This window comes from Borostomias antarcticus (assembly GCF_949987555.1).
Source record: "Borostomias antarcticus genome assembly, chromosome: 1".
Taxonomy (NCBI): Eukaryota; Metazoa; Chordata; class Actinopteri; order Stomiiformes; family Stomiidae; genus Borostomias; species Borostomias antarcticus.
In genome coordinates this window covers 187,785-212,500 of record NC_140234.1, presented here as the reverse complement: position 1 = coordinate 212,500, position 24,716 = coordinate 187,785, and the positions used below count along the sequence as shown (strand labels likewise).

Sequence of the window (24,716 nt, the reverse complement as noted above, 5' to 3'; positions counted from 1 at the left end):
TTGAACTAAGCCTGTTAAATTTGAGTTGTCTAAATCTATGGTAGATTTTGTCAACTAAAATCGTAATGATATTTAGTCAACTAAAGACTAAAACTAAAACAAGTCAGATGACTAAAATATGACTAAAACTAAATGGCATTTTAGTCAAAAGACTATGACTAAAACAAAATCATAATTTGCTGTCAAAATTAACACTGACACACACACACACACACACACACACACATATCTTTCTCTCACACACACTTCCCAGGTTCTACACACATAAACATGCCCAAATCACCCTCTCCCCCCCCCCCCCTCTCTCTCTCTTTCTCTCTGTCTTTGTCTTTCAACATGAATATACATGAATTGACTTTGGACCAGGTCAGACATAAACCCAAGGACAAGCAGAGACATTCTAAAAAGACGCCTGTGGGAATCAGACCCAAGTCTGGGTACAGAGAGAGAGACTGTGGAGACAATAAATGATCATTAAGTCATATTAGTGACAACTTTACACTTCACTACCCTACATTATCACCCCCAACTACACACACACACACACACACACACACACACACACACGCTTCCCTATCTAGTTCATGACCTATGGAAAGGACAGACCATCTCCCCAAGTCAGGAGAGCCAAGGGGGGAGGCTTCTTCACCTTGTAGCCCAACTTAACTCACATTCCTCCTTCCCTTCGTCTGAAACACTTAAAACACAAACACACCAAAACAGACAAGGAAGCTCTGACCTATAACCTCAACAACAAGCTCACAGTCTGTTTCTCTCCAGGGACCAGGATGGTCTCACAAGGTTCCAGACTTTAGTAATAATGACAGCTCTGAGTCCCACTGCACTGTGAACTCTTCTGCCATGGATGACAAACAGTCACCAGCACAACCACACTGACATGCAGTGTAGGCCAATCATCAATAAACCCCTTTCCAACAAATACACAGAAAATACAAGCACACATACAAAGCAGCTAGAACTCTCAATTCTAACCAGGCATGAGCTAATTCACACACAGAGTCATCTTGAGTACTCAAATCCTTTGATTCTGGGTTTGATAGAAACACGTTTTGGAGGGTGAACCTAAAGACACTGTGATTGATGACTGTCCAGAATAAAATGTTTTGGGTAATCCATGAATGTTAAATGTAGATATATATTTTTACAGTTTTTCTTATTTTAATCTTGCTTTATCAATTATTTGTTTCATTTCAGATTTGGGAGGAGGCACTGCCTCCCTTGGCTACTCGCACCACACGCCACTGAAAAGCTGTTAGGGAAACTTTAGCACCATTAGAAGAGTGAGATTATCACCAACTTCCTCAGAACAAATGAGCAGAGAATTAACATCATTCCATCCACCTGTTCTCTATGGATACCAACAACAGCATCAGAGGATCCAACACTGATACCAAAGCTTAGTGGGAGCAGATCCCCGTCATTACCACTTAAGAGGGCTCTAAAAACCTCTCCTCTCACCGGATTCTGATCAGGGACTGGACATGACGTGGTGCTCATCCAACAATTATGAGTGTGTGTGTGTGTGTGTGTGTGTGTGTGTGCATATGTGTGCGTGTGTGTGTGTGTGTGTGTGCGTCTGTGTGTGTGTGTGTGTGTGTGTGTGTGTGTGTGTGCATATGTATGTGCGTGTGTGTGTGTGTGTGTGTGTGCATATGTGTGCTGTGTGTGTGTGTGTGCTGTATGTGTGTGTGTGTGTGTGTGTGTGTGTGTGCGTATGTAGCCATCACTATGAATATAGTTCAAGTGTAAGCAGCTCTTAGGTGTTTGAACAGTTGTGACAGATTGTATTGTATTTTGTATGACCCCTGTTTTCTAGGCCCAAGTAGATAATGGTGGTGAACTCATCTTCAGTTAAGACACATGAATAATCAATGTCAATGTCAATACTCACATTTTCCAAGTCCAGGTCTGATCCAGCACTCTCCACCATGATCCACACTGTAGGAATAAGCAGAGGAATGATGAGGATGATGCAATGAGACGTCACCAGTTTTGGGCTTTATGTGTTTGTTAGTGACCCGTGGAAGGGTGACTGTAGCATGAGCCAAGGAAGAACCCATTCAATTAGAGAGAGTGGATCTGAATCGGCGGACGGATACAAGCGGCCGAAATTAGTTTTCTCCGGAGGGTGGCTGGGGTCTCCCTGAGAGATCGGGTGAGAAGTTCAGTCATCCGGGAGACTCGGAGTAGAGCTGCTGCTCCTTTGCGTCGAAAGGAGCCAGTTGAGTTGGTTCAGGCATCTAGTGAGAATGCCTCCTGGGTGCCTCCCTAGGGAGGTGTTCCAGGCGTGTCCGGCTGGGAGGAGGCCGCGGGGTAGACCCAGGACTAGGTGGCGGGATGACATCTCCGCACTGGCCTGTGAGCGGCTAAAGATTCCCCAGGCAGAGCTGGTTGATGCTGCCAGGGAAAGGGATGTCTGGGGCCCCCTGCTGGAACTGTTGCCTCCGCGACGCGACCCCAGATAAGCAGATGAAGATGGATCTGAATCACGGGGAGGATCCAAATTCATAGAAAAATCATTTTTCACTTTTGTTGACCATGCCAGAGACCAGACCAGCACCTACGGGTACTTTGCCATGTTTAATACATCCATGGCTGTTTATCCCTGTATTTTCTGTGGGTATTAGGACCAAAATAATTGAATCATGGCATGAAGGCAAAGATAAACTGCTTTGAATTAGCTAGTTATGCTCATAGCTAGCCAGATTACTGCTGTCCGTCCTGTCATATGAAGCTATCTAGGTAGCTGAAATACATCAGAGAGCAGAGCTGAAGAGCACCTGTTGGACCAACCCCAGCTGATGCACCACCAGTATATTGTTGACATTTGTCTCCTCTAGGTTCTCTAATGCTACTGGACATGCTGACAACATGCATCATGGGTGGAGGTGCTCTCAAAGTGCCCTTCTGGTTATAGGGTGATTTGTGTCTGTTCTGTCAAGAGACTCGTAGGCTGTGAAAGTTGATACCATCTAGTTCAGAGAGGGGGGCTACATAAGAGACACTGGGTGATTTTATTCCACTTGATTTAAAACTCTCTCCTTACTTGAGTTTCTCCAGTCTCCAGTGTGGATCCTCCAGTCCAGCAGAGAGCAGCTTCACTCCTGAGTCTCCTGGGTGATTGTAGCTCAGATCCAGCTCTCTCAGGTGGGCGGGGTTTGACCTCATAGCTGAGGCTAGAGAGACACAGCCTTCCTCTGTGACCATGCAGCCCGACAGCCTGTAGAAACAGATCGATACAAACACATTACTACCCTCTGCTGGTGAAAAGAGAGAGTTGAAGGATTATATTCCATCTTCCTACAGACAAATATTTGAACATTGGATCTGCCCTGGTTCACACATTGTCAGATTCTTGAATACAAAGTGATCTTTTTTGTCAGTCAATATTTTTGATATGCTTTCTCTTCCTTGTAACCCATGCTAAATAAGAATGCTCTTGCAAAAATATACCCAGAGACTGATGACACCTGTAATCGGTGCAAGCAATCACCTGCTAATCACACACACACGTTCTGATCCTGCCATGAGTTGACAGATTTCTGGCGCGAAATTTACGGTAAACTCAGTACTCGACACAGACCTCAGACCCGACCCACTCACTGCCATATTTGGGATCTCTACACACATAACAGCCACTCTCTCATCAGCAAAGCAGCGAGTGCTGGCTCTCACCTCCTTGCTAGCTAGACGTCTCATCCTATTCAAATGGAAACACCCCCGCCCCCCCTCACACAGTAGCTGGTTGAAATCACATAACGCTGGAGAAGATAAGAATCTCAATCACTAACTCCAAACTATCATCTGACAAGACTTGGAAGCCCTTTATTGACTATTTGAACAATACTACTATCCCCCCAGATGACTAGATGCTGACCCCCCCCCCCCCCCCCCCCCACCTCATCGACCCCCCTTCCCTTTTCTGTACTGTTTGGTTTTGTGTGTCTGTCTCGTCTTTATTTACAGTTTATCATTCATTTATTTACTACATCCCTGCTTTCAGTAATGTTAAGTGCTTTGTCAGGGTTTGGATATGTGGGCAGGAAAGTGGGTGAGTAGGGTTTCGTGTTTTTGTCCTTTTGCTAAATATCAAAAATAATTTTGAAAGAAAGAAAAAGAATAGTCTGTTTGTGCGTCCTTCGTAGCACACTCTATTATCAAGGGATATGATGTGATATGATGAGGCCAGTGGCATAATGTAGTTACGATGGGCCCCAGAGTGGGCTTATTATGATGGGCTCTATTAGTGCACACTACTTGAAGCACACACAGCACACACACACACTGTAGTCTATACACATTTTAACAACAGTGTGCTGTTGAATTAGCTAGCCTACGTTGGCTATTGTACTGGCGAAGTGGAGGTCAGAAAGCCATCCGAACCATGCGCTCACGCAGTAACAAACAGAGGCTCAATCAAATCAAGTCAACTTTACATAACTATGGCTGGGAAGGTTTAGGCAAAAACAACAACACATCAGCAAGCAAGTTGCTACTGTAGATAACTCGCCTATAAACTACTGTAAATAGTTGAGCTGTGGATAAGAGCTAACGATAAGTTTACTATTGACATCCATAAACTTTCTGCACTCAGTTTAACCAAGGCTTGTTGCTGTCGGCTTCACACAACAGAGATGCCTTCATTAGCTGATCTTAGCTAATATTCTTAAAAACATCTGAAAAACACGTTGGCTACACAATGAAACAGGCGCTGAGCGGCGACCTCACTCCATGATAACAACCTGCAGGGGCACGGCCTACCCCAAATCCCCTTGAGAAACACTTGTAGGCTAACATTACTCACCTATTTGAATGGCATTCCACTATTCTTGCATTGAGCAAAATCGTAGACAATGTCCTTAATATTCAACTCTTGGACTTTATTAAAATTAAGCCAACCATAATGTATATATAACGTTGTGAAATGTACAGTACATCTAACAATAGCCTAATGTTATTGTTCGGACTCAATGTCAATCAATTGAGGTTCACATTTTTGAATGTTTGTCACTCAATTGAGGTTCAAATAGTTAATGGACTGCACTTATATAGCGCTTTTCCACCTTAGCGGCACTTTACAATGGCCTCTCATTCACCCATTCACACACACACATTCACACACCAATGGCGTCTACTCATTGGGAGCAATTTGGGGTTAGGTGTCTTGCTCAAGGACACTTCGACATGTGGACAGTCGGAGATGGGATTCGAACCACTGACCCTTCGATCATTGAACGACCCGCTCTACCAACTGAGCTACAGCCGCCCCGTCAACAGTTCACCTTTTGCGCCATACTGTCTTGTGTCTGATCAAATAGAGACTTAACATTGGACAAGAACATACAGTATTACCCAGCATCATTGCACATCTGTGTATGACAAAAATATGACACGTTTATTAATTTAATCGTTTTAAGTGTATTTGTTGATGTAGAATAAGCATATAATGTTGTTATTGAGTAAGACTTCTGCAGACTATTTTCTGGAGAAAAAAACATGAGGGGGGATGCCTTTTAGAGGGTATACATAGCAAATGACACTCTAATTTGAGTTCACGCTGCAGGCGTGATTCTGAAGTGGTAACTCACCCGTTCTCCACCTAAAACCTGGTTGGAGGCCCTGCTCTCTCTACGGGCCCTCTCACCCCACAGGCCCCAGTGCAACCGCACTGCCTGCAGTCTATAGCTGAATCCCAAATCGCGCACTTAGGCGAAAGTGCAGAGCACTCGCGGCCTTGTGGCCTTACATGCGCGTTCCCGCTAAGTCCACAAGGGCTCAGGGTAGTTCCAAAACGGAATCGCTAGGTCCACAAGTGCGCCACGCCGCCATTTTGCGCACTTTAACCGCACTTACCGAAAGTCCGCAATTTCACGGACTTAGGAGCAGAAAATACCCACAGCCCACCGCGTCCCATGTGACACAGTGCTTGAGTGCATCCGCGTCATGATCCGAGTGCATCACACATAAATGATGACATTTGCAGATAACCCAACATTTATCTTGAAATCCACATGCTGCAAACATATCCCACCCAACCTAATTTTTTAATTATTATTAAATTAAAACAGACGTCAATCGGTCAATTTGCAGAGCTGAAGGGAGCGTCAGAGCAGCCTCTGCGTCGGAGGAACGCGGCAGCCAATGAAAACGAAGTGGGAGGGGCATTGAGCGAAACTGGAAGTGCTGTCCCATTTAATTCACGGCCCTGCACCCTCTGGCCCTTCCAGCTGACGTCAATTAAGTGCTCAGGCCTCAGGCCACAAGTGCGAGGGGCCGCAAGTGCGGTTTGCGCACTCAGATTGGGATTCATCTTATATTTACCCCCTGTGAGAGGCTGTTTCTGAGCCAGGGAGGGAACATGCTTGGGGTTTCTAACAGCACAGCTAATGCTCAGCCAATAGCACCAAGCTAAAGCAGAAACAAGCTTGGTTGAAAAGACCATTTCCGTTGAATTTGCACTTCCCCATGTTGTCGCTAGCTAGCAGACAGTGAGAGGCTCTGAGCATCCTGGCCGCAAACAAAACCAGATGCAACCTACAAAACCGGATGACCAGTAGGCTACCCACAGTACCAGATGACCAGTAGGCTACCCACAGTACCGGATGACCAGTAGGCGACCCACAGTACCGGATGACCAGTAGGCGACCCACAGTACCGGATGACCAGTAGGCTACCCACAGTACCAGATGACCAGTAGGCTACCCACAGTACCAGATGACCAGTAGGCTACCCACAGTACCGGATGACCAGCAGGCTACCCACAGTACCGGATGACCAGTAGGCTACCCACAGTACCAGATGACCAGTAGGCTACCCACAGTACCAGATGACCAGTACTCTACCCACAGTACCAGATGACCAGTAGGCTACCCACAGTACCAGATGACCAGTAGGCTACCCACAGTACCGGATGACCAGTAGGCTACCCACAGTACCGGATGACCAGAAGGCTACCCACAGTACCAGATGACCAGTAGGCTACCCACAGTACCGGATGACCAGTAGGCTACCCACAGTACCAGATGACCAGTAGGCTACCCACAGTACCGGATGACCAGCAGGCTACCCACAGTACCAGATGACCAGTAGGCTACCCACAGTACCGGATGACCAGTAGGCTACCCACAGTACCAGATGACCAGCAAGCTACCCACAGTACCGGATGACCAGTAGGCTACCCACAGTACCGGATGACCAGCAAGCTACCCACAGTACCGGATGACCAGTAGGCTACCCACAGTACCAGATGACCAGTAGGCTACCCACAGTACCGGATGACCAGTAGGCGACCCACAGTACCGGATGACCAGTAGGCGACCCACAGTACCGGATGACCAGTAGGCTACCCACAGTACCAGATGACCAGTAGGCTACCCACAGTACCAGATGACCAGTAGGCTACCCACAGTACCGGATGACCAGCAGGCTACCCACAGTACCGGATGACCAGTAGGCTACCCACAGTACCAGATGACCAGTAGGCTACCCACAGTACCAGATGACCAGTACTCTACCCACAGTACCAGATGACCAGTAGGCTACCCACAGTACCAGATGACCAGTAGGCTACCCACAGTACCGGATGACCAGTAGGCTACCCACAGTACCGGATGACCAGTAGGCTACCCACAGTACCGGATGACCAGTAGGCTACCCACAGTACCGGATGACCAGAAGGCTACCCACAGTACCAGATGACCAGTAGGCTACCCACAGTACCGGATGACCAGTAGGCTACCCACAGTACCAGATGACCAGTAGGCTACCCACAGTACCGGATGACCAGCAGGCTACCCACAGTACCAGATGACCAGCAAGCTACCCACAGTACCAGATGACCAGTAGGCTACCCACAGTACCGGATGACCAGCAAGCTACCCACAGTACCGGATGACCAGCAAGCTACCCACAGTACCGGATGACCAGTGGGCTACCCACAGTACCGGATGACCAGTAGGCTACCCACAGTACCGGGTGACCAGTAGGCTACCCACAGTACCGGATGACCAGTGGGCTACCCACAGTACCAGATGACCAGTGGGCTACCCACAGTACCGGATGACAGTTTTGAAGAGGCGAGCTCTAGACAGGATCTGAATCTGATAGTGAATGGAAACCTGACGCGAGGTTATGTTCCAACAAAGGTCCCCCCTCCATGTCGATAGTCAAACTTTAGCTTTCAGTCACGTAACGTTTAGTTACCTTCAGCTTGCCATCTGTGGCCTTGTAGCTCTAACATTGATAGGCTAGCTAACATTAGTTAGTACTAAACCTTTTGAATCATACGATATCAGCATATCATGCAGCTATGAAATTATCTGAAACTCAGCTTGCTAGCAAGCACTCTATACATAGCCTAGTTGGACTGAAACTGAACAAATCAAAACACAGCTAGCTAACGTTAGCATTAGTGAGCTAGATATAGCATAGTCTACAGACAAACAGGAGCATTCAGTAGCAGCTAGCGCTCTTGCTGACTAACTAGCTAGCTTCTAAAGGCTTAAGCTAGCCAGCTAACGTTATTCTAGCTATTCTACTGAGCGCCCGTTTGTAAATGCTACAGCCTATCAGAGCTAGCTGTGTTTGGCTTTGTTCCCGCTTTCAGTCCCAGCAGCTTGAACACCACATCATCCCTTACGTGGGCCAATGTTCCCTCAGGGATGGGCAACTGGCGGCACGCTGGCCGCATACGGCCCCCGCCCCCACTCAATGCATAGCCTCGCGTCTCTCCTCGGGGAGGAGGGCCTGGTATCTATTAGCCTCGCGTCTCTCCTCGGGGAGGAGGGCCTGGTATCTATTAGCCTCGCGTCTCTCCTCGGGGAGGAGGGCCTGGTATCTATTAGCCTCGCGTCTCTCCTCGGGGAGGAGGGCCTGGTATCTATTAGCCTCGCGTCTCTCCTCGGGGAGGAGGGCCTGGTATCTATTAGCCTCGCGTCTCTCCTCGGGGAGGAGGGCCTGGTATCTATTAGCCTCGCGTCTCTCCTCGTAGAGGAGAGCTGGTATCTATTAGCCTCGCGTCTCTCCTCGTAGAGGAGGGCCTGGTATCTATTAGCCTCGCGTCTCTCCTCGTAGAGGAGGGCCTGGTATCTATTTACTTCACTGCCTTAAGCCCGCCCCATCATCCGGCTCAAGCCTGTAGAGCCCGCCTCCAACATCCGCTTGCTTTATTTTTCCTTAACCGGTAGTTCTCCTTGCATCTTCTTTTACAAATTTCGTCGGTGTTATACCTGGTGATGCCATCGCGAATGTTATCTACTCTAAACTTCACCCTGTGCAGCCTACAGTAAAAACATTACAACAACTGTTCGTCTTCCGGTCCAGACCGGATGATTATGCGATGCGTCATCGCGCTTCTGCTCTAGACCGGCGAAACAACACCGAGCGAGAAAGGCCCCAGACTGTCTAGAGCTCGCGAGTCAATTTCCAAATATCAATAAATTTCACCTGCTTTCCAAATATCTGTTTTTTGTCATTGACGGCATTTGTCCACATTTGAACCGTAGTCTACTGTCTACCGATAGAGGGCGCAAGAGCGCTGTAGCCCACGGCCGTGTTTCCCAGATTCGCCGAACTTCTCCGCGCTACGACGCTTCTCAAGGTATACCTTGGCGAAGGGACAGTTTTCCCTACGAGTGTTTCCCAGACTATCCCTTAGTGGGCGCCTGAAGATACATCGTTAGGTCCATCCCAAGATACATCGTTAGAGGAGCTGTCCCTGGGCGCGGTGCTGAAAAAAGAATGAATCGATGCCGCACACATCGATGGCCATTCGTGAAGTCACAGAAATGACGTGTCAATATAATACGTGCTGTCTTAATTATTTTATTTCAGTCTAAATATTACCAAAAAGGAAGCTAATCCACCGAAAGCTCATCTGCTAATGTATTTAAGAGTCAAAGCGAGACCTTGTGATAGTCCCAATTCATACATCAAATTACATTACATCAAATAAAATATCCAAGAAAGAGCATGAATCGGATCGGGACGTATAAGCCCCGTCGAGGATGTCTTGAAAGGCCAGGAAAAAATACTTTAATGATGATAGGCAATGATGATAGCAAAATGACCACTGATTTAGTTATCATACAAACAAAGGTATAATGCCCATATAAATTGCCCCTGTGGCAGTAGCATTCCCACGTTAGAATTCGCGCGGATACGATGACTAATTGAATCTATCAGGCACCGGTGTTGGCACATGTGGCCTATAAAAAAAACAAGGGTAACCGCACATATTGAGCGACATGGCAGATATGAAGAGGAAGCGTGTGATAGCGTTCACCAAAGAATAACTAGTGATCATGCTGGACGAGGTGGAGCAACCGAAGGCCGTCCTGTTTGGCGGCTACCAGTAGGGCCTATGCACAACTCCAGTAGGCTACTTCCTGAAATTAGACATGCTTCTCTATTTCCTGTCCTACACTTTGGATGAAATGATAATTCAGGTGTGCCTGACTGCGGCACAATGATCAGGCACACCTGAATAATCATTTCATCCAATAGTGTAAGACAGGAAATAAAGAAGCATGTCTAATTTCAGGAAGTAGCATACTGGAGTTGTGCATATAGCCCATTGAAGAAGGCTGCATGGGAGAGCATTGCAGCGCGGATGGCTGCTTCCACTCCTGGGCCACCCAGGGAGTGGACAGTTGTCAGCAAGAAATGGCAGGACTTCGCCAGTCAGGCCAAAAGCCGGGGGGCGGCAGTGCGCCGAGAGGCAGAGCACCGTGCCTTCCCTCACCCCGGAGGAGGAGAAGGCCCTATCGATCTTTGGCCTCACAGCCTCCCAAAGCATCACTGGTGGCCTTGATTTGGAGTCTGGAGAGGGCCCCTCCAACATCCAGCCCTCAGCTGAGTCACCCCAAGCCTCCCAGTCCTCTGGAGAGGAGACCCCAGCGCAGTCAGACTGCTCCACCCCGTCGACACGCTCTCCCCCCACCCCCCACACACCCCATGACGTCCCCCGCCCCCCGTGAGAGGCAGCTGAACACCACGGATGCGAGGTGCGACTGCAGCGAGGAGCTCCTGGAGGTGGGGAGGCAGAGGCTGGGTGTGCAGCGTGAGAGGCTGGACCTGCAGAACAGGCAGCAGGCCCTAGCGGAGGCACAGTTTGTGTGGCCCTCCATATCAGTGCCCATCATTCTGCCAACTCCAGGTAGGCTAAGTGTGTATTTTGTATACTCTGTCTATTCCCACACTGCATGCATTCCATTCAATGTCGCTAATTTAATTTTCCTCCTTTGCAGATACACTGCACACACTCACCACACACACTACATACACTTACCACACACACTGCACACACTCACTACATAGACATACCACACACTGCCCACCCACTACAGTACACTGCGCACACACACTACATACACTCACCACACCACTCATCCTTCCTACGTGTTGCTACCTTGTCGTGGTGGGAAGGCTTGTGTGCCTCCATGACCATGAAGGCTATATTGGTGGGGGGTCACCCCCCAGCAGGTTCAACCATGCCGGGCAGATTCAGGGTAGAGGCCAGACGAAAAGCAACAACTGGCCCTCCAGGTTGGGGGTTGGGCATGGGTCTAACAACCCCACCCCGGAAAAAGACAGCCTGTTTCAGGACAAAAGTCTGAAGAACAAACCTGCCCATGTTTTTTCAATATTAAACAAGTTCCCTTTATCCTGTATATTTGTCATTTCTTGCCACATTACAACAGTAGAGGTTTTGAAGAAGGCACACAATATAACAAACAGCATTTGTAAGATCACTAAATACTGTGAATCTGTTAGCAAAGTACACTATAAGGACAACAGTATTGGGCCACCTACACATTACAACTTTCATGACATCCCATTCTAAATGAATAGGCATCATATGGAGTTGGTCCCCCCTGTGCAGCTATAACAGCCTCCACTGTTCTGGGAAGGCTTTCTACAATATTCTGGAGTGTGTGTGAGGATATTTGACTATTCATCTAGATGGCCTCATTGGATTAATCGATTCGCCAGGATATCTGTCTGACAATATATAAAGACAGCCAGAAATTTTTTTTTTACATAAGAAAATGTTGTTGTTGTTCACAAAGTGGATTATATTAGGCTATGGATAGTCCGTATATGTTGCTTGGCTCAATAAAAGTTTTAAAAACAACATTCCCATGATGTGTTCTGTAGGCTCCATGACATTATTTTCATCATTCAAGTTAATTGTATTTTGTGTACACTATGTGAATCGCGCAGGTAGGATAGATAGATGTGCGCTGTATTGCAACTCTCCTTTTTAAAAGTGTAATTTAGCTCTAATCGAGCTAAAACTATAACGGGATGAACGGAGCGCATCGCCAAGGGACAGCTTACGATGGGGTCCGACCGCCCTTCGTAACGTATCCCTTGGCTGTGGTATACCTTGGCTAAGAAGGCTCTGGGAAACAGCGCTTCGGCTCCAAGGAAGGCTAACGATGTATCTTCGGAAGGTACATCGTAAGGGCGATTTACGATGTACCTTGGGTGGAGCTGTTTCCCAGAGCCTTCGTAGCCAAGGTATACCTTGGCTTAAGAAGGTTCTGGGAAACGCATCGCCACCTAGAGGTGGACCTAACGACGTTCTTAAGAAGCACGTAGCGCTACGATGCCTTAACGATGCCTCTGGGAAACGCGGACCAGTACTGTTTCCTCTTGGTTTGCACTCTGCCGGCCTCCACGAGGACACCACCAACACCATGGATGACCAACACACGACGAAAACAAACATGAGCGGCCAAAAACTCACTCGCACTCTCAATGGCCAGCATGTTTGGGAACATTTACATCTGCGAGAGCAGCTTCTCAACAATGAAGCACATCAAGTCAAAAGAGAGAAACAGGCTGACAGATGAAACTCTGTTCCAGCTCATGCAGATTGATGCACAAACATTGACATTGAGTACGCCAGCAGGAGAGGCCGCAAGTATCTCATTAACACAGAACTTTATACTGATTCACCTGTGGGTGAAGGTTAATGGCTTTTGAGATGAATGCATGCTTATTGGAAACACGTCATGGTATGAGATGGCAGAGTAAAAATGCACTATGAACATGAATATTAGTTGGTGCACTTAGTGTCAGTGTTAACATTTGTACATCATTTTTGAGACACCGTTGCACTGAAATAATGGTAGACTATACCACTCAGGAGTGGGAATGTTTTGTGCAGAGTTCATTAAATGAATAGAAGCATTAGCCTAGGTCCTAATAAATCCATTTATATATGAAAAATTGAAAGTCCATCCAATAAACTTTGATTACCGGCATATATTTAGTTCCTTTCATTAATGTAGTAACTATAATTGGCTAATTGAGTGATGGGGTTACAATATCCCACTGGTGGAAATGCATGATTACAACCTGGCCCTCGGGTAGTGAGGATAAAACATGGTTCTCTCTCTATAATCAAAGTTGCCCATGCCTGCTCTAGGTTGTCCTCAGACGGTCCTCCATGCCTGCTCTAGGTTGTGCTCAGACGGTCCTCCATGCCTGCTCTAGGTTGTCCTCAGACGGTCCTCCATGCCTGCTCTAGGTTGTCCTCAGACGGTCCTCCATGCCTGCTCTAGGTTGTCCTCAGACGGTCCTCCATGCCTGCTCTAGGTTGTCCTCAGACGGTCCTCCATGCCTGCTCTAGGTTGTCCTCAGACGGTCCTCCATGCCTGCTCTAGGTTGTCCTCAGACGGTCCTCCATGTCCCAGAGCGTTCCAATGTGCTCCGTCTAGATCAGAGTGCTTCGTGTCTGACCTGTAGCTTGTCTATGTGTTCAAACACAAACTACCTTTGGGAGAGGTGGACAAGTAGACTACTCTAAATAAAGGCCTAATTTTAAGATGAATTAATTCAATGCCTTTTAAGACTTTAAGGATCCAATTTCCACTTTTTACAATTGTTAAGACAGTTTCTGTGCGTACAAAAGCATTACACATACATCACATTTCATACCCTAGTTGCCTTACATGTCTTTAACATCATACCTAGAAATTTAATATAGCATTTCTTTTTTTTTTTCTTCTTTTTTTATATTTATAATTTTTATTGTTTTTACAACAAAGACAGCTCGCAAGGTGACAACAAGCTTACAAACAAAGCACACAATGATCAGCGACACAAAACAAGCAACAAACCCACAAAACAACAACGACAACCACATGCTCACAATACACAATAAGCAACAAACAAAAACAGGACAGCTACATTGCAATGCACAAAGCATAAGACAACAAGAACAGACACCTAACCAACAACAACACAAAAGACAGCGAGGAAAACAACGACAATCACAATGATCTAGAGGAAGGGGTGGGGGGGCACAGTGCATCCGTTTCCTGATTGCTCTACCTATCCACACAGATCATCAGTCTGGGAATTAGTACTATTTATAAGAGGGAGGATATTGGATTGTGTAGTGTTGAATACTGCTTATGTAGGGAAAAATACCTATGTTCTTGTGAATGTAGGAACAGCCTTAGTGTGTCCCAGAGCTCGCTAGTGTCCTGGTCCATGTCCCTGAGGATGGATGTGGCCTTTTCCATACTTAGAAGATGGAGGAAGTCCTCTAGACACCTGTTTCTAGAGAAACAGCCTGGTTTTCTCACTTTCCAATTCATTAATATCAGCCGTTTGGCTGCGAGGCATGCAAGGGCAATCATTTTTTGATGTTTGATGTTTTGTATGTATTGTTTGACAGACAGACAGACAGACAGACAGACAGACAGACAGACAGACAGACAAGTGAAAGCATTACCTTCCTCCCCCACAGGAATGGCAGAGGTATAAATGATGATAATTAACACTTTTCTAACTATATGAGCCATTATTACATTATGAGCTGTTATGAGCGTCCCCAGTAAGGCTCATAATGTAATTACATTAGTATTTAGTAATATAACATTATCAGCTGTTATTACATTATGCGCAAATCAGTTATTACGTTATGAGCGCATGTTTTTATTACATTATGAGCTGAGTATTACATTATGAACTTTTGTTAGTTTATAATGTAATAAGTTATTACATTATGAGCCGTTATTAAATTATGAGCCTTCATTACATCATGAGTTGCTACACAATTACAAGGAGCTACAATTGTATTGATAGTAAATGAGATGTGCTGTCATCTCTGCTGTAGAGAATGTGGAACCAGGTTATATTTACTCTGCAGACCTGGGTGTTATTGGTATGGATCTGCATAATGCCTGTGTCATGTATATATTGTTGACACTGAGGACACTAAACTAACACAACTAACACCAACTAGAGAGACTAGCGTTGCACTAGACTATTTGGTTAGTTTATGTGTATGGCATATTAACATGTGTTTATTGTTGCTGCTGGTATGGTACTGTAGGCCTACGTTGTAGATACTGTAGGCGCGGCATAATTGTTTTTCTCCTAGAGCGGCAGAAGTGCACGCGCCCGTCCTGGTCTAGACCCACGTTAGTTTGCCTGCAAGGCGAGGGGTCAGAGAGGCCAGTCCTTCTCTCCTACACACAGTGGCTGAGTACCTGGACTCCCCCTACACCAGGATTCTGTTCACAGACCTCATCTGCTTCTAATACGGTACACACACACACACTGCTGAGTCACCTTCATGAACTACAGGTCAACACAACACTGATCTAATGGATTGAAGAATTCCTTCATCACAGGCCTCAGTACGTAGCTGTAATAATTCTAGATGGAGCATCTCCCCATCCTCTTCTGGGTACAGCATCATGGTAACAGAGAGGAGCCGACACTGATCAAGTATGCAGATGACATGACACTGGTGGCCCAGATAAGCAGACATGCCAACTGGTTAGGGGTGAGAAAGAGAGACGGAGGCCTGAGCAGAGAAAAACACACCTGCTGGGGGGATGCAGGGATTTATTTATTATAAGCTACCAAATGATCATTTATTGGATGATTTTTAGAATGACCCTGGTGCTGGTCACAATCTAACAGAATTACAAGAGCAAAATAAAGTTCAAAGTACAAATTTAGTTCTGTGGCTCAGGAGATAGAGCAGATCATCCAATGACCGTAGGGTCGGCGGTTCAAATCCCGGCTCCTCCTGTCCACATGTCCAAGTGTCCTTGCGCAATAACCCCAAATTGCTCCCAATGAGCAGGCTAGCATCTTGCAAGGCAGCTACTGCCATTGGTGTGTGGATGTGTGTATGAATGGTTTAATGAGGCCATTGTAAAGTGCTTTGGATATAAAGTGCTATATAAGTGCAGTCAATTTAACATTATTAACCCATTTAATGCAACGTAGGCTACCAAAGATACTGCTCACATTTACAAAGGAAATGAGCAAAAGGGCAGCAGCTCCACCAGTTACACAACTATTTGATGAGCTGAATTAGCTACTAGCATATATCCTACTCCTACCTGACGCAGTGGTAAGAATAAAACAGTTCACATACAGAGACGAGTCACATCTCCAATTGAATCCATTCCGCTTTCATTGCGTGAGAACAGCTAAGTCTCTGAAAATCCATAGCAGGTTTTGCTCGTTACCTCGCTGCGGTTACCTTGCAGTGAGAGAAACACAGCAGGCAAACAGCTGAGTGATCGCCCAAGAGTGGCAGGCAAAATAAATGTAATTTGAGAAATTAGAAAAGTGGGGGGGTAAAGCCTATATTTTGAAATGTGAGGGGGATATGTTCCTGGGCTTTACGACTGCAGGTAGGCTACTTTGGGGGGTTTCAGTTGATCTTCTCTATGGAGGTTTGTGGCTGGCACGCACTTCCACACAGCACTGTGGCAACTTGGCTTTTTCCAAACAGCAGGTCCCAGACTGGGCTTGCGCTGAACTGTGAGTAGTGAACTGAGTTTGAACTCAGTTTCGCTTGCTGCTTTTTAACTGACTGTCAATGCCCGCGCATACAGATCCAAACATACATCCACAGTATCAGATTCTCACGCTCCACTGGCTCAATCCCAATGTCCACACTCACAGACTCACAGATTTATTATCTTTCTATGTAAGTCGCTTCAGGCTCTTGACCCCTTCCCCAAAATCAGATCTGCACGAATCACGTAGGTGACCTATTTTGGATTCAAAACTTATTTCACCAAAAAGTGACAATTGTGCTTGTCTGGATAAGGAAGGAGCAGTCACTGTCCACATACTCTGAGTATGTCAACACCCTGACCTCCCGGATGGAGGAGAGCTCCTTGGAGCTGAATGTCTCTGAGACTAAAGAAGTGTTCTGCAGGGGGAGCCTCATACCTGACGCCCCAAATGTTCTTCCTCTAGCCCCGAACCTTTTTAGTCCCCCCAAAAACAAAAACACTAGGGAGAAAATAGACACCAAATACCCTCCTTAACATACACACCCCCTTCAAATCAAGCAGTAAGATGAAGTTCGAGTCAACACACTCACAACAACAACAACAACAACAACTCACAACCCCCTCACCTGTCTGAGGTCACCAGGGTCATACAGAGCCCTCCCCTTCACCTGTCTGAGGTCACCAGGGTCATACAGAGCCCTCCCCCTCACCTGTCTGAGGTCACCAGGGTCATACAGAGCCCTCCCCTTCACCTGTCTGAGGTCACCAGGGTCATACAGAGCCCTCCCCTTCACCTGTCTGAGGTCACCAGGGTCATACAGAGCCCTCCCCTTCACCTGTCTGAGGTCACCAGGGTCATACAGAGCCCTCCCCTCACCTGTCTGAGGTCACCAGGGTCATACAGAGCCCTCCGCCTCACCTGTCTGAGGTCACACACACACACATTTTAATACACTGGCACTAAACACCAAACACCAGGTTAGAAATCTAGGTGCCATAGTCGACTCTGATCTGAACTTTGAATCTCATGTCAATAACATAACTAGCGTATCTTTCTATCATTTAAGAAACATGGCAAAAGTGCAATCCTTCCTTTCAAAGGCCGACACTGAAAGACTTATGCATGCATTTATAACCAGCAGACTGGACTATTGCAATGCCCTCTTTTGTGGCCTACCAAAGAAAACCATCAATCGCCTGCAAATTATACAAAACACCGCGGCACGAGTCCTTACAAAATCCAGACGGAGGGCTCACATCACACCCGTCCTGAAGGCTCTGCATTGGCTACCCGTCAGCTTCAGAATAGACTTCAAGATTCTTCTACTGGTTTATAAATCACTCCACAACCGTGCTACAAAATATATGTCTGACATGCTTGTTAGATATACACCAGCAAGATCCCTGCTGTATGGGTTATGTTCATGTTGTTATATTGAATGTGAGCTTCTATGCTGCTGTATGGGTTATGTTCATGTTGTTATATTGAATGTGAGCTTCTATGCTGCTGTATGGGTTATGTTCATGTTGTTATATTGAATGTGAGCTTCTATGCTGCTGTTTGGGTTATGTTCATGTTGTTATATTGAATGTGAGCTTCTATGCTGCTGTATGGGTTATGTTCATGTTGTTATATTGAATGTGAGCTTCTATGCTGCTGTATGGGTTATGTTGATGTTGTTATATTGAATGTGAGCTTCTATGCTGCTGTATGGGTTATGTTCATGTTGTTATATTGAATGTGAGCTTCTATGCTGCTGTATGGGTTATGTTGATGTTGTTATATTGAATGTGAGCTTCTATGCTGCTGTATGGGTTATGTTCATGTTGTTATATTGAATGTGAGCTTCTATGCTGCTGTATGGGTTATGTTGATGTTGTTATATTGAATGTGAGCTTCTATGCTGCTGTATGGGTTATGTTCATGTTGTTATATTGAATGTGAGCTTCTATGCTGCTGTATGGGTTATGTTCATGTTGTTATATTGAATGTGAGCTTCTATGCTGCTGTATGGGTTATGTTCATCAGAATGTATTCATTCTCATCATGATCTGTGTTTCAGGTGACCATCTCATGTGACACACAGGAGTCGATACGTTCAGTTACAACCACTGCTACTTCAGCAGGTTGACATTGTGGAGGTGGAGGACGTGAGCCTGTCTTCTGTGGTGTTCTGAGAGGTCCAACACCTGGGTGTCCCAAGTCAGTGATAGCTTCAGATTAGTCAAAGCATACTAGAGAGAAGTTATGTCCTCTGTTTGAACCGTGCTGATGTTGTTGATTTAGTTCACACTAAAGAGTACATTTTGATGCCACTTATCAGTATTTGAGCAGTTTGTGGATTACTGTGCAATCTGTATGAGTGTGTGTATGTGCTTGTCTTTGGTGCATAGAGGCGAACCCAAATGGGCCCCCTAAATATATGCGGCCCCCCCAAAAACCAAAATGAACAGGTGTAACTGCCTCTAAACTTCAGCCCCTGATACTTTTCTCTCAACCCCTAATGATTTGGGATCCTAGCAGCGCCCCTGTTTTGTACCTAATCCACATTTGTATTTAGTCTTGATTGTGTCTTTGTTCCTTCAATAAAGGACCCACCCACCACCTACAGTCTGTATATGTCTGTATGTATGCTTTGAGATGATAGTCCCTATTTTGTCAACTCTACTGTATGTACTGTAGTCCAAAGATAATTTCTCAACTTGAATGTTGATGCTCAAAACATCCCTCTTCAAGGACAGAGATGTACAATTACTTAGACATTTAAATCCCATCATTTAACATGTGAATATGCTCAGGGATACAGACCTCAGTTTCTCCAGTTTGCAGTGTGGACTCCCCAGTCCAGCAGAGAGCAGCTTCACTCCTGAATCCTGCAGGTCATTGTTACTCAGGTCTAACTCTCTCAGGTGGGAGGAGTTTGAGCTGAGAGATGAGGCCAGCAGAGAACAGCATGTCCCTGTTAATCTGCATCCTCTCAGGCTGAGGAGACAAGGACAAGTATTAGCAAACATTTTCACCAGTAATCAGTGCTTTGAGAAAGCGTGTTTTCATTGGCAAAACACATTTTCAGACTAATAAAGTCCAGAAACGGGTAACTTCACTCTTCACTTCAGCCTTCTGTGATAGTAGCTTTGCTTTCTGTATAATTTAACTGTGACAAAGATGACATTTATTCTACAAACAAACACTGCTACACTAGTGGTGAAAAGAAGGAATGTCAGCTATTGTCTTCCTCTCTCAGACTGAATTGTAAACAGACTGACTCATTCTGGAGCTAGGAGAGAGAGTGCTGCTGCGTCTAATATGTTTTAGTCATGAGCAGGTTTTTCATTCCTCTAATGAATACTCAGCATCCATAGAAATGTATGTAAGGCCTTTCCTGATTGGCTGGACACTATGGACCTGAGTCAGCTTGGAGGGTGCTAAGGCTCTTTGGACAGGACATGGACAGTGCCTGAGCCTCTGATGTTGGAACTCACAAAACGCAGCGGCACCGTGGTGTCAGCACAGTGGCGGGATCCACCAACGTGTTTTCATGCAGTGTTGCGCACTAACCACCAGGAGGCATCGTTGATCAAGAAGCAACTAGTGGCAGCAGAGCGTGTGACAATGTAGCCTATTCAGCGAAACTATAACTAGCATATATAAAGTATAATTACATAACATTTGAGATGCACAATGTATGTACATGTATAACAACTGAGAAAGCATCCTATAGTAATGTGAACTTGTGATTCTATTGTGCAATGCAGAAGAGAGAGTGATTGGTTGAATGATGAATTGAATGAATGAGCTGAGGGAGGCCTAGTGTGTCCATAGGAAAGAGACTCTACAAGCCACCATGCTGATGTGAGATACGGGATTTTGACACAAATGTGAATTTATCTGTTTACCGAAAGACGAGCGATGTCAAGTGGGGAGCAAAAAAAGAGCGAGCCAACAGATTCACTAGGCCAGTGGTTATTGGAACAAAACCTATTTTTTGAATGGGGTTATTCTATAGGATATTAATTCTACATTAATCTCATAGCGGTGAGCACTGACATGACTGTTTAAATCAACAGCCTAACACTTCTATTAGCCCAGACCAGCGTAGCCTAATGGTCCTGTTCCCGTCTCCATGCCCCCACGCTAGTTTGGACCCACTATTCAAATCTCCCTCAAAACCTGTTAAAACAACCAGATGATAGAACAAACAGTAATGTTGATGGGGCCTAATCAACTCCAATGGGCAGTCTGCATTTGAATCAAGTTTATCCCCCAAACAGGGAGAAAGGAACCACATTTATATAAACCGTAATTCATCAAGAAAGTATCAACAAATAACATATAACCACACACTGAGATTTCACTCCTAGTTTACAATGAATGATGAAGTGAATGATCTGAGGTAAGCCTGTATGCTAAAGGCAAGAGACTCTACAAGCCACCATGCTGATGTGAGATACTGTATTTTGACACAAATGAGCTAGTGTGAATGTATCTGTTAATCAATAGGCTAGGCCTGAAAGACAACCGCCGAGCACTTAAATGTCAATTTGACTGGACTCAATCGCTATTAGCCTATATAACGAGTATACTCACTATCATTGTGATTATGAACACTTGGATTAACAATGGCCTATTATCATCGGGGGACCTCATTTCAATGTTGGCAAGCATACAAAGACATTAAACATACAATGAATAAATACTGTAGCACTATAATGCAGTAGTCTATGCTATGAATTTGATCAGAGCTGCTCTTAGTGGGACTGGCTCAGAAGAAATGCATTTAGCCTACAGCTTGACCGACATTTACTGGATGGCTGTATTTGTTGGTGACTGTTGGCGTTGGTTGAATCCTCCCCTCCCCCCAGCTCATCAAGTGTATTTGAATATAAACAGCATTGGGAAGGGGGAAGGGCAGTCCAGTTCCTCCTGTGGCTGTCTAGCTCGCTAGCTACGGTCAAGCTGTAGGATAAATGCATTTCTTCTGAGCCAGTCCAGCTAAGCTCTGAGCAACTCTGACATGATGAAATTCATCACATTCCTGGATTAAACAGCTCCAGTAGCGATATTCTACTATAACCAGAGGGCATTACAATATCATTCAAAACTAGATCTATTGACTGCATGACCTGTTAGTCTCCGGCTACCCCTCGTCCGCTGTGTGCTCACGGAGTCTTGGTGCACGACCCTCTCTCTCTCCAAACTCATCGATTATGTTGAGTCGCTGCGCTCCCCATGCAGTCTGCCACATAATTTGGGGTAGGATCAGTAGGCTACATGTAGGCTACATCCTCTCCCCCTTTCTGTAAAGCATATTGTGTTGTCTTTGTATATGAAATAAGCTGTAACGATTTAATTGATCTGACTAATAATCAGTTATTGCAGTGGTATTGAAGTAGGCAGAAACTTCACCTTTTTGTTGTTTTCCATATACTCAGTTTAGGCCACAGTAAACTCTGATAACCTTTTGCCTAGGCCATACACAGTCTGAGGGCAGAGAAGGTCAAGGAAGGTTCTCTGCTGACCAGTTCTTCTGTAAGAGTAAACAGCAGCTGCAAGAACTGGGTAATCAGACATCGGAGACATCTAGAATGTCCGGTCCCCTAGCAACGGTCTAATCTTGACCTGGCTGATCGACAAATGACTAGATCACTGTACCATTGCAGCCTATCACCATAATCTGAGATGTCACATGACGCCCCCCTGGTAGAGTGTATTTAAGAACCAGCGGGCTGCTTAGCCGAGGGCAGCTTAGCTTCTTAGCCTCCTAGCCTTGTAACCTGTTAACATGCTAGCTTGCTAGCCCCTTAAGCCACTCAACAGCTGTACCATAATACTGCATTCTTCACGCTACATTCTTCTCTAATTTCCTGGCTTCTACTTCCACTTCTCCTTCGACAACAACTCGGTATTGTAACAATTGGCATAACAATGTCATAATTGTACTCAGCCTAGTTATTGTATCTGGGCTATTGTTTTGTAACACTATATGCTTATTGATTAATAAACCCACGTGATTCATGGCTTCAGGTAATCCAACTGTCTGTTAAGATCTGTATACATAGGATATACATCAGTATTCTGCTCATTTCCTTTATATGACCACAACGGACAGATGTTGAACCCAGAACAGTAACGTTATTAGCAAACATTTTCATCAGCAATCAGTACATTAACAAAGTGTGTTTGCATTGGATAAACACATTGTCAGATGAATAATGTCTAGAAAAGGGTAACTTCACTCCTGAGTCTTAGTAGCTTTGCTTTCTGTATAATTAACTGCTAACTGTGACAAAGATGACATTTATTCTACAAACAAACACTGCTACACTAGTGGTGAAAAGGAGGAATGTCAGCTATATTGTCTTCCTCTCTCAGACTGAATTATAAACAGACTGACTCCTTCTGGAGCTAGGAGAGAGAGGAGAGATAGAGAGAGGAGGAGCAGAGAGAAGAGAGAGAGAGAGAGAGAGAGAGGAGGAGCAGAGAAGAGGAGAGAGAGAGGAGGAATAGAGAAGAGGAGAGAGAGAGGAGGGACAGAGAGAAGAGGAGAGAGAGAAGAGGAGAGAGAGAAGAGGAGGAACAGAGAGGAGAGAGAGGAGGAACAGATAGAAGAGGAGAGAGAGAAGAGGAGGAACGGAGAGGAGAGAGAGAAGAGGAGGAACAGATAGAAGAGGAGAGAGAGAGAGGAGAGAGAGAGGAGGAACAGAGAGAAGAGGAGAGAGAGGAGGAACAGAGACTTTGACTTTTGATGCTCTTTAATGAGACATCCTTACAAAACACTAAACATCCCCCCCCCCCCACACACACACACACACAGTAACACAGAACGGCATAAGCTCACATCAAACATCAAACCCATCTGCCCCCACCGTACAAATTGCCACCCCCAGACCCCACACCCTCTCAAACTCAGCCACATTGTTATTGATCACAAAATAGGTGTATTCTACCCTAAGAAGCAGAGACCCTCCCCCTAACCACCTGGACTGGGTCCGTGGCCCCGCCCCTCTCACCTTATTCCTCCCTGTCATCCAAATGGACAACTGAGCTCACCCAAACACAACATTGAGCAAAACACACTTTGCCCTCCTCCTGCACGTGTACTGTGGGCCCAAAACAAACAGTTCCTTAGAAAACACAAACCCCAACCTCACACATGAGGGCTGTAACAGCACAAACAGAGGAACAAGACGTGCACAAACAGAAAACACATGAACCACCGTCTCCACCTCACCACAGTATGGGCCCCCCTCCCCCACCCCGGGGTCAAGCCCGGCCAGAAAGCGCTCGGTCATCAGGGCCCTGTGCACCACTCTCCACTGCAAGTCCCCTGTCCTTTTAGGGATGGGGGGCTTATACAGCACCCGCCACCTGAACCTCACACTGCTCCCCCCACCTAGAACCCCCTGCCACTGGTGGAACCCAACCCCCTGCAAGACCCCGACGTTCCTCGCCTTCACACATGCCTCATACAGAGCCCTCCCCCTCACCTGTCTGAGGTCACCAGGGTCATACAGAGCCCTCCCCCTCACCTGTCTGAGGTCACCAGGGTCATACAGAGCCCTCCCCCTCACCTGTCTGAGGTCACCAGGGTCATACAGAGCCCTCCCCCTCACCTGTCTGAGGTCACCAGGGTCATACAGAGCCCTCCCCCTCACCTGTCTGAGGTCACCAGGGTCATACAGAGCCCTCCCCCTCACCTGTCTGAGGTCACCAGGGTCATACAGAGCCCTCCCCCTCACCTGTCTGAGTTCACACACACACACATTTTAATACACTGGCACTAAACACCAAACACCAGGTTAGAAATCTAGGTGTCATAGTCGACTCTGATCTGAACTTTGAATCTCATGTCAATAACATAACTAGCGTATCTTTCTATCATTTAAGAAACATGGCAAAAGTGCAATCCT

General features: G+C 46.0%; 1 protein-coding gene across 1 annotated transcript in view; it reads right to left on the bottom strand.

Annotated features, from left to right (window-relative positions):
• The window catches only part of LOC311309867 (uncharacterized protein), a 61,914-nt gene that overhangs the window by 18,869 nt on the left and 18,329 nt on the right, over window positions 1-24,716 (bottom strand). The window contains exons 5-7 of the mRNA XM_084439206.1: window positions 19,615-19,788; window positions 3,068-3,241; window positions 1,913-1,959 (exon numbers count right to left, since the gene is read on the bottom strand). Of these exons, the coding sequence (XP_084295332.1) occupies window positions 1,913-1,959; window positions 3,068-3,241; window positions 19,615-19,788 (395 nt within the window). The remainder of the gene's footprint in view (window positions 1-1,912; window positions 1,960-3,067; window positions 3,242-19,614; window positions 19,789-24,716) is intronic.